General features: G+C 39.4%; 1 protein-coding gene across 1 annotated transcript in view; it reads left to right on the plus strand.

The window, feature by feature from the left end:
* Window positions 1-5,980, plus strand: part of CFAP91 (cilia and flagella associated protein 91) — a 175,113-nt gene extending 169,133 nt beyond the window's left edge. The window contains exons 16-17 of the mRNA XM_007943924.1: window positions 4,131-4,222; window positions 5,832-5,980. Coding sequence (XP_007942115.1) covers window positions 4,131-4,222; window positions 5,832-5,980 — 241 coding nt within the window. The remainder of the gene's footprint in view (window positions 1-4,130; window positions 4,223-5,831) is intronic.
* Window positions 5,981-11,735: the final 5,755 nt, after the last annotated feature.

An 11,735-nucleotide genomic window follows, 5' to 3' on the forward strand; every position in this document is an offset into this window, starting at 1 on the left:
TTACAATAGCTACCCAAAAGATAAAATATCTAGGAATAGATCTTACTGGAGGCACAAAAGCCTATACAAAGAAAACTATAAAGCACTACAATAAGAAACTACAAGAAATTTACATAAATGGAAGAACCTGCCTTGTTCATGGATAGGAAGACTGAATATTGTGAAAATGTCAGTACTACCCAAAGTAATCTACACATTTAATGCAAGCCTGATCCAGATACCAACATTTTTTAAGGATATGGAACCAATTACTAACTTAATATAGAAAGGAAAGAGACATCAGATAAGCAGAGCTCTACTAAAGAAGAAGAACACTCCCAGATCTCAAAACCTACTATATAGCCACAGTAGTTAAAACAGTGTGATAATGGTACAATGATAGACAGATAGACCAATTCAATTCGAATTGAAAACCCAGGAATAGACCCATCCATCTATGGACAGCTGATCTTTGACAAAGGACCAAAACTCCTTAAAAGGGGAAGAGATAGCCTCTTTAGCAAATGGTGCTGGCAAAATTGGATATCCACTTGCAGAAAAATGAAACAAGACCCATACCTCACCTCATACACAAAAATAAACTCAAGTTGGATAAAAGACTTAAATGTAAAACCCAAAACATAAAGTTCATCAAAGATAAAATAGGTAGAAATCTAGGGGCCCTAATTTATGCCATAAATAGACTATCAAGCATAACCCAGAATGCAAAGGAGATGGAAGAGAAGCTAGATGACTGGGACCTTTGAAAAATTAAATTCTTATGCACATCAAAAGACTTTTCCAAAAGGGTGAAAAGAGAACCCACAGATTGGGAGAAAATATTTGTCTATGACATCGGACGAAGGACTTATCTCCAAAATTTATAGAAAATTTCAACACCTCAACGCCAAACAGAAAAACAATCCAATTCAAAAATGGGTAAGGGACATGAACAGACACTTCACTGAAGATGATATGCTGGCAGCCAACAATGAGATATCATTTCACCCCAGCAATAGTAGCAAAGTTCAACAGGACAGAAAATAAATGCTGAGGTTGCAGAGAGATTGGAACTCTCATACACTGCTGATGGGACTATAAAATGGTACAACCATTGTGGCAAACAGTATGGCGTTTCCTTAGAAAACTGAAAATAGAAATACCATTTGAATCAGCAATTCCATTACTAGGAATATATCCTAAAGAGGTGAGAGACAGGACATGAACAGACATATGCACACCCATGTTCATTGCAGTACAATTCACTATGGCAAAGAAATAGAAACCACCTAAATGCCCATCAACAGATGAATGGATAACCAGACTACGGTACATTCACACAATGGGATACTATGCTACATTAAAGAACAATGAAGAATACACGAATCATCTCACAATGTGGATGAACCTGGAGGACATTATGCTTAGTGAAATAAGTCAATCACAGAAGGACAAATATTGTATGAGCCTGATACTGTAGAAAGTCAAGGAAGGGTTTGCTTAGGGAAGGAATTCACTTTGTAGGTTACTGGGGATGGGAGGGAGGGGAAAATTTCGGACTAGTTGGGGGCCACACGCTGAGTTGGGTAAGAGGAGGGATGGTATGGAAAGAGTCTGTGACCAGCATGGTAACATTGGAGAAAGGGAGGACACTGAAATATGCACATAAGGTATAGATAACAGAGGCTAATATCAGTATATCCACAATACTGCATTACCACTAACACTGAACACTAGCCTACAGATAAATACATAGATTACTGAGAATATCAGATGGGGGTCAGTGAACAGGAATATACTCTAGACCAACAATAGATCAGCTGAGGATAATCTTTTTTTTTTTTTTTTAAAGCTTGTTTTACATGCAAAGTAACGTGTACATTTAGTTTCATTCCCCATTTACCATGTCCAACCCTAACCCAGACTCCTCCCCTCCCTACCCTGAAACCTTCCCCCTGTGCCTCTCATATTTATGCACTCTTGTTTGTCCTGCATTTCCTCAATTTGAATGTTGGTCCTCTGGTGTCCCATGGTCTATTGCTCTAAGGGATGTATTATCATAGAGTATGTGGGTGTGTCATCTTGGGTTAAGTGGTCTGTGTGTACATCTTGTTAACTATTGAACTGAGAGCCCACCCCTGGGGGTGAGTTTTATTCCAGGCGCACAGCTGAGGATAATCTTGCACAGATACTACTGATACAAAATAACTACAATCATTACAGAAGCAATAGAAGACAGACATAGAGCAATCCCCTCATAGACAGCCAGATACCATAGGAGAGAGTCCACCAGACCTGCTGACTTAGGACAATAGTACTGGGGGGACACCAGGCTTAATTGGCACAACAAAATACATAAAAATCTTGTTCCACAACTGTGATAGTTGGAGCTGTGTGTCAACTTGGCTGGACCACAATTCTGTGTGGTTTAAGCAATTGTGATGTGGGTTGTTCCAATGATGGGATCAGATGTGTATGTTTTGAGCAGCCAATCCATTGAAAAGGAGTTTCCCTAGGGGTGTGGCCTGCTTCCAGTATATTTATGGACATCCTGGGAAAAGAGACACTCCCCTGTGGACCGGGATTCTGCCTACAACTGTCCGTGAGGCAACAATCCACTATTCAGTCTGGAGATCTTGGATTCATCTTTCGTTGGAGTCAACAGCCGGTACACTGCCTGCCAACCTTGAGCTCCTCAGCCCCTGCAGCTGCATGAGTCGGGAAAAGCCTCCAGCTTGACGTTTGATCCAAGAACTTGGGACTTGCTAGCTTCTATAAGCGTGTGAGCCGTTTTCCTAAGATAAATTTCTCTTTCTCCATATATGTAAGCTTTACTGGTTTTGTTTCTCTAGAGAACCCAGTCTAAAATAACAACCTGCTTTGGTGAGTAGCGACTGGGGTCTTAAAAGCTTTCAAGCAGCCATCTAAGATGCAGCTAATGGTCTCCTATCATCAGAAGTGAAGAAGAGTGAAGAAAACCAAGGGCATTTGGAAAAAATCAGCCCTGGGGCATGATGGACCTTGAGATCAGAAGAACTAGATGGTGCCCGGCTACCAATGCCAACCACTTGGGAAGGGATCAAAACTGGAGACCCTGGATAGCGTGGAAGGAAAAACATGGAACAAAATCCAAAAACACAATAATGACCAGAATTACTGGTCGGATAGAATCTGGTGGGACCCCCAAGACTATGGTCCTGGAATATACTTCAGGCCTGGGATAAAACACTTCCAAGGGCTGGCTCTTAGCCCAACAGTAAATAAGACTTACATGCAGAACACTCAACCCAGGGCAATGAACCTACCTACTCTATGGGGATACATCCCTTGGAGCAATCTGCCATGGGGCACCAGAGGGGCAACATTCACATGAGGAGGAAACGCTGGACAGACAAGAGTGTATAACTAAGAAGGGCACAGGGATGGGGGTGTGTCATGGGGAAGGGAGAGGAGGAGAGTGAATTAGGGTTGGGGATGGTAATTGGGGAGTAAAACCAAATGTACACTAACTGTTTAATGTAAAAACAAGTTCTGCTCTGTAAATTTGCACCTAAAGCACACACACACACAAAGAGTACATACTCTTTGATGAACAGCCCCATTTGCTGTTACTCATTTGTACTTTTCTAGGAGCTTAGGATTTCACCACTAAGGAAAAACAAATATAAACTCATGCTTCACTGTCTATTCTTTTATTAGTATAACTCTTTAGAAGCCAACATGCCTGTACCTTTGTGAAGTAGGAGCACTGGGAATTTGATGCTTGGTTATCCTCTAAAATTTGGATCACTGTCATATTAGTTACTTTTAGAATAGTCCAAAGTATGAAATCAATGGGAATAAGTATGTACAATGCTATTTGGACTTTAATTAGCACAGCAGAACCACCCCAAAGTCTTTGGCTTCCATGTATAAGCTGTATCTCTAACATTCCCTTCTTGGCAGGCAGAAGAAATGAAGGATAGGATCGAAACCACTATTTCCATGGACGTAACCAAGCTCACGGTGCGATATTTTCACTTAATCAAGGAAAAAGATATGGAAGCATTTGAGCAGTGGAGTTCTTTACCTAAGCAAGGAGAATGGAAGTGTAAATTGGCAGCTCAAGTAAGACAACAAAGGAAATAAATTGATTTTGTTTTGTTTTTCAGTCGAACACAGCTTCAGTCAGAGGAGATTGTTGCTGAATTGGTTTATAGGTTCCTAATCCCAGAGGTGCAAAAAGACTTTGTCAAAGAAAAAGGTAAGTCAATGTAAATGCTTTATTTCAGGATTTTAACAAAAATCTGAAATTTTAATATCCCAGAGATTTGAAACTGAGCAGATATATGGGGACATTTCTGAAGGTGAATCACTGAGTTTTCTTGTTTCAGTGCTTTTCAAGGTCTCATTATGCAGGCATAAAGAAAAAAAAAGTCTGCACAACTGGACCAATAAGCAACATCATGATAAACAGAGCAAAAAGAATGAAATTCTCAAAGATTTCATTTTACTTGGATCCACAATCAGTGTCCATGGAAGCAGCAGTCAGGAAATCAAATGATATATTATTGCATATGCATGTGAACCTGGACAACGAATAAGGAAGACTGAAGACTAATTGATGCATTTGAATTATAGTGTTGGTGAATTTGACTGCTAACCAGAAGGCTGGGAGTTCAAACCCACCAGCCACTCCTCAGAAGGAAGGTTGGGCAATCTACTTCTGTAGTGATACTGCCTCAGAAACCCAAGGAGGGGTCGCTATGAGTCAGATCCAACTCGATGGCAGTGGGTACCAGAAGAGCAAACAAATCTGTCCTGGAAGAAGTATGCCAGAATGCTCCTTAGAAGTGAGGATGGTGAGACTTCATCTTACGTACTTTGGATATGTTATCAAGGGGGACCAGTCCCTGGAGAAGGACATCATGCCTGGTAAAGCAGAAAGTCAACAAAGAGGTGGATTGATACAATCACTGCAACAATGGGCTCAGCAAAGCAATGATTATGAGTGTGCCACAGGAATGGGCAGTGTTTTGTTCTGTTGTACATGTGGTTCCTGTTAGTAGGAACTGATGTGATAGCGCCTAACAGCAACAATAGCAATACTCTTATTTTAGGGTTATGGAGAGGATTAAATGAATATTTATGCCAACTGCTTAACACAGTGCCTAACACAAATACTAACTGCTTGACAAATGCTAAATTCTTACATCATCATCATTATAACTCTCTTCTAAAGCCTTCAATGTTTAGTATTATCTATAGTTTGGAGGCTTGATGACAAATATTCTTAGAATATGGAACTTGAACCATCTTCTAAAGCCATAATCTTAGAAATTCATCATTAACCAACAAGTGCCCTCTGTCTGTGTTAGAGATTATTAAGACTCACAAAGGAGTATGGGACGAGGTCTCCACCTATACGTCATTTACAATCCAGATAGACAGCAAAACATAACTCAGATGAAGTACTTCAGTGCTTAATGCGTCCATGCAAACTCTAAAAAAAAAAAAAACATAAAAACCAAACTCACTGCCGTCGAGTCAGATCCGACTCACAGTAACCCCTCCTTGGGTTTCCGAGGCGGTATCACTATGGAGGTAGATTGCCCGTCCTTCCTTCCGAGGAGTAGTTGGTGGGTTTGAACCACCAGCCTTCTGGTTAGCAGTGAAATGCCTTAGGCACTATGTCACCAGAGCTCCCACCTTCCGGTTATCAGTCAGCTAATTTTTATTTAACCCAGTCAGCCCAGAGTCAGAGAATATGTGGTTTGCATAATCATTGTTTCTATCACTTCTCTCTCAAAAACCTTTGGGAGTGGTTTCTTCCATGCTTTCAGAGTAAAAATATTTTTGTTACTTTGACACAGTGAGGAATGCACAGAGGAAGCATATTCTTGCAGCCCACGAAATCATTCACCAACACACTGAAGCTATGATCAGAAAGAAGTTTGCCCAGAAGCAGCAAGATGAAGTCTTGGACACTGAGAAAGCAACTCAGAATGAAGAAAACAGCTAAGGTGGGTGTTCTGGTTACTTAGTGCCACTCTGACAAGAAATATACCACAAAATGGGATGGCCTTAACAAACCAGAGTTTATTCTTACAATCTGGAGGCTTTAAGTCCAAGTTCAAAGTGCCAGGCTCTAGGGGCTGGGTGAAAGCCCCTCAACCCTGGGGTCCAGCTTTGCCTCCTGCTCCTGGCCCACTGGAGCTAAAGGCATTTCTTCACTCAGACAGCTGTTGGCTGCTGAAGCTGAGAAGCCCCAAGTTTGACAAGTAAAAAGGCACAGTCCCGATGTTACCAATCCACATGGCAGGCCATTAACTTAAGTCCATTTTAAGTCCCAAGGTTGACAGAGTATAGCAGGCTGCTGAGCAACGACACAGCTACATGCAGGGTCCAAGCATGCGAAAGGCTAGGGACCATTCCCAAGGTTTCTCCTTAAATTCAGGAAGCAGACCACATCCCAAAGGCAGCTACTCAGCTGCTTCCAGTAGATTCCACCATGGAGTTGATTACCAGCCTCATCATGGGGAGTACTACATCCAGCTGCCCAGCCACTCAACCAAGCCTAGCCAAGTTGACAGACAAACATAACCATCACAGTGGATTTGATTTCTCATCTCCAGTTTTTTTTTTTTCTTTTGCATAAGACAGAAGTAGGAAGAGGCAGAAAAGCCACATCATTCAGCTTTGTACTGTATTCTAACAATCAAAGTGAAAAGATTATCAATTGCTGAGGAATATGAAGTGTTCTCATTTCAACTGGTGTATTTCATTTAGGGTCTGGAATCTGCTATTGAAATTGTCAGTTGAGAATATAGCAATTGAATTGATCCAGAAAACAAGACTGTAGATTATTTTTATGGTTTCTTTTAGCATGTAATTATAGTCCACTACAAATAATCTTCTAGAGTGTGTATGTGTTATAAAAAACTTGTTCTTCTGGAACCAGGCAAGGTATGTTCTAACCAGTTTGTTGGTTGTAAGCACAGTATGAGGCAGGCATAGAGCCTGCCCAATTCAAGCCCAAATGCTTTTTGCAATGACCAGTAAGTGTCGATCTTAGACTTGACTAAACATTCATACTAACAAGAGTGACTTAGGCCACACTTGATATCAGTCTATTCAGACAGGCATGCATTAAACATTTCTCTTTCTACCAGAGCTATTGCTACAGTCCACACAGAATAAAACATAGCGATTTTCATTACAAAGGTTAGACACAAGGAAAAGAGATTTACATTGGTTAGGTACAGAATTTGCCCTAGATTAGAAGCCCTCATGCCCCAGGAGCCAGTATTTCTAATAATTTTGTAGGCTTCTAGGGTCCCCACAATGGACTTACCCAATTGTAAAAGTCAGCACACTCAAGGAAGCTCAAAGCTTATGGCTTTATATTAGGTCTTAATAGTTCATTTATAATTCCTCTCAGTCCAGATGTGGTTTACCAACCTGGGCCATTTTTATCTTAAGAAATTTTGCTTAGTAACATAACTGATACAAGCCACCTTATTAAGTTATTAGGAATAGAGAGCTGGAGAGTCAATTGAAAATAAAATTCTCATGTAGAAGGAGAAAGAGAGGTAACCCATTCATTGCTTATACCTTCTCTTGCAACCTTCCCACAGTGGAGGCACATCTTCTACCATATTGGCTCAAGGGTGTGCTGTCAGGATTAGAGGAAGGCACTAATGTTTATGGAGAAATTTTAGCCTGGCGTTCTGAAGATTTGGGTGTTGGCCAGCTCTGCCACAAACTCAGTGTGTAATCTTATATAAATAATTTCCCTTTGCTTAGATTTGCCTATGCATATGTGCCCAAGGGACCTTTGGCAGGGGAATCTATCTGCAGTTGGAAACCTTAAGTCCTAATCAAAGGAGATCATGGTAGGAAGGTTGAGATAAAGAGGAAGTTAAGAAAGAGAGCAGGAGTAAACTAAAATAGAAATCTTAAATTTTAAGCTGAGGCTAATACTGAAATAATCTCTGAAATCATTGAAGATGTAAGACATGGTTAGTACATATATTTACATAGAAATATTATATGCTAACTATTAACAAACAAACAAACAAAAAAGACAGCAAACCCATTGCCATTAAGTCAATTCCTACTCATGAGGACCCCCTATAGGACAGAGTAGAACTGCCCCATAGGGTTTCCTAGGCTGTAAATCTTTATGGACACACACTTCTCATCTTGCTCCTGTGGAGCAGCTAGTGAGTCTAATCACTGCTCTTTTGATTATCAGCCTAATGCTTTAACCACTATGCAACCAGAGCTCTATATAGTGTTTACATAATATAAATTCAAGGACCAAATCATTTTGCCTATCTTATTATTGTGATACAAAATCAGCCTTAGTGGTGGAGTAGTCATTTTTCTCACATATAAGTTTAATGTGATTGATAACTTATTGAATACCTCTACATTTACTTCTTAGTATGATACCTGTTCCATGACATCCATAGTGACCTATGAAATCAAGCCAGAGGAGTGCTAAAATGATCTTCTTTTATACTTAGAAAGAATAAAATATTTTTTATTAAACATATGTTAAGCATATATACCACCAAACCCACTCCTGTTGAGTTGATTCCAACTCATAGCAATCCTATAGTATAGAGTAGAACTGCCCCATAGGGTTTCCAAGGCTGTAATTTTTATGAAGCAAACTGCCACATCTTTTTACCACAGAGCAGCTGGTGGGTTCCAACTGCTAGCCTTTTGATCAGCAGCTGAGTGCTTTAAACACTGTGCAACCAGGGCTCTTTAAAGCATATATAACCAAAACAAAACCAAACCCACTGCCATCAAATTGATTCTGACTCATAGTGACCCCCCATTGGGTTTCCAAGGCTGTAAATCTTTATGGAAGTAGATTGCCCCATCTTCATCCTGCAGAGCAGCTTGTGGATTTGAACCACTGACCTTTTGGTTAGAAGCCCAATGCCATAACCACAACACCACAAGTGCTCCTTTGAAGCATATATACTAAAAATAACCCAAACTCACTGCCATCGAGTTGGTTTCAACCCCCTTTGGGTTTCCAAGGTGGTAAATCTTTACAGAAGTAGATTGCCCAGCTTTCCTTCTCTGGAGTGGCTAGGGAGTTTGAACTGTCAACCTTTAGCCGTCAAATGCCTTAGGCACTGTGCCACCAGAGCTCCTTTGAAGCATATACAGTAGTTATAAAATCTGGTTGCCAGACTAACTGACAACTCAGCAAAATAAGATCAACCAACACTTTATTAAATGGTTAAAATATGAAGCTTGGTTGCCCTCAAAGAATACATCCTTCTCTCTTTTTTTTCTCAGAGACAAGTAGAAAAGGGTAGATGTGGGATTTTTCAGTAATGCTTAAGAAAAGTGGTGATAGGTACAAACCATTGATTCAAACATTTTCAAAAAATCTCTTGAAGGCAAGAATTGCTGTTATTATTATGTGCCATCAAGTCAGTTCCAACTCATCGCCGCCCTATGTGCAACAGAACCAAACACTGCTTAGTTCTGTGCCATCCTTACAATTAGTCATTGCCATGTTTGAGCCTATTGTTGCTGTTACTGCATCAATACATCTTGTTGAAGGGCTTCTTCTTTTTTGCTGACCCTCTGCTTTACCAAGCATGATGTCCTTCTTCAGGGACTGGTCCTTCTTGATAACATGTCCAAAGTACATGAGATTACATCTCACCATCTTTGCTTCTAAGGAACATTCTGGCTGTACTTCTAAGACAAATTTGTTTGCTCTTTTGGCAGCCCATGGTATATTCAGTATTCTTCACCCACACCATAATTCAAAGGCATCAATTTTTCTTTGGTCTTCCTTATTCATTATTCAGCTTTCACATGCATATGAGGCTATTGAAAATATGAAGGCTTGGGCCAGGCATACCTTAGTCCTTAAAGTGACTAGTAAGTCCTAGTAAGTGCTTGAAGCCCTCTTCACTTTCAGCAAGTAAGGTTATGTCATCTATATATTACAGACTATTAATAAGTCTTCCTGAAATTCTGATTCTGCATTCTTCTTTATATAGTCCAGCTTCTTGGATTATTTGCCCAGCATACAGATTGAACAAGTATGGTGAAAGAATACAACCCTGACACACACCATTCCTGATTTTAAACCACACAGTATCCCCTTATTGTGTTGAAATAGCTGGCTCTTTGTGTATGTATATGATCTGCGTAAGTACAGTAAAATGGTCTGAAATTCCCATTCTTCACAATGTTGTTCATGATTTTTTATGATCCACACAATTAAATGCCTTTGCGTGGTCAATAAAACACAGGTATATATCTTCCTGGTGTTCTCTGCTTTCAGCCAAGATCCATCTGACATTAGCAATGATTGCCCTCATTCCACATCCTCTTCTAAACCAGTTTGAAATTCTGGCAGTTCCCTGGCTGCAACCTTTTTGAATTATCTTCAGCAAGACTTGCATGTGATAGTAATTATATTGTTTGATAATTTCTGCATTCTATTAGACCACCTTTCTTTGGAATGGGCACAAATATGGACCTCTTCTAATCAGTTGACCTGGTAGCTGTCTTCCAAATTTCCTGGCATAGATGAGTGATTGCTTCCAGTCTTGCATTCATTTGTTGAAACATCTCAGTTGGTATTGAGCCTTGTTTTTTGCCAGTGTCTTCAGAGTCACTGTACCAAAAATAATTGGTTGGTCTTTAATCATTTCAAAAGTAAGTATATGATCAAGAACCAGTGGTACTGAAGGAAGAAGTCCAATGTGCACTGAAAGCACTCCAAAGGGCAATAGAGAGCTAATAAAATAGTGGAGAATCTTTGGGCCAAGTATAAAAGTTAAGCATGGTATTTGGAGCCATTTTTCCCCTGGGGAAATATGCCAATTCTGGAAAACATTGCTAAAAGGCTGAACAGTGCTTTTCACAGCTTTGAAAGGATAAGGGGGCAAGAATTGGAGTAAAGTTTAGGCCCTGGTAAGTATATTCCATTTAAGTTGAGACTCCAAAAACTATGCTTCAATAGAAAGGGTTAACTAGAAATAAACCATGTTTGGCATAGATTACGGTTTAAGCTTCTAATGAAATGAATAATCTAGAATAATCTCAATCTCTACAATTTAATTAAAGAATCCTTGATTCCTATTGCCCGAGGAACGTGTCAGAAAAATAACTTAAATTCTCCTTGGAGAAAGTTTACATCATCTGAGACCACAATTTATTTTCGCAAACAATTTTTTATATTGTTTCACAATTTCTAGAACACAATCCAAGATATCCAGGTACAAAAGGAGAGATGTGATAACTTGAATGAGCAGCAGCAGAAGCAATAAATGATAAAGCTAAGGGGGTCTAAAAATTGAAATTATTAGTCATAGACTTTAAATTATTATGTTTACTATGTTCAAAGTGATGAAAGTTAATATTGAAATATTCAGATGAAGTAGAAACAATTAAAATTGTGTAGCAGATAGGAAGTAAATAAAAATTCTAGAATTTAAAAGCACAATAGCTAAAATGAGAAACGTAATGAGTGGATCTAAGAGCATAAATAGATTCAGCTAAAGAGAAAACTAACAAATTGGAAGATGTGTTAGAAGAAAATATTCAGGAAAAAGCAAAAACTGATAAAGGAATGGAAACTACAAACAAGAGGAAGGAGAGATACAAGATTACTTAATAATGATTAGGAAAGGAGTAGTAGGCATGGACCATTGTTCCAAGAAATTTGACTGCTAAAGGAAGAAAAACTATGTTGGGAGATCATATGAAATGAGAATTTTCCCAAA

Source organism: Orycteropus afer, unplaced genomic scaffold (assembly GCF_000298275.1).
Source record: "Orycteropus afer afer isolate SDZICR_OR568_19922 unplaced genomic scaffold, OryAfe1.0 scaffold00114, whole genome shotgun sequence".
In the NCBI taxonomy this organism is placed as follows: Eukaryota; Metazoa; Chordata; class Mammalia; order Tubulidentata; family Orycteropodidae; genus Orycteropus; species Orycteropus afer.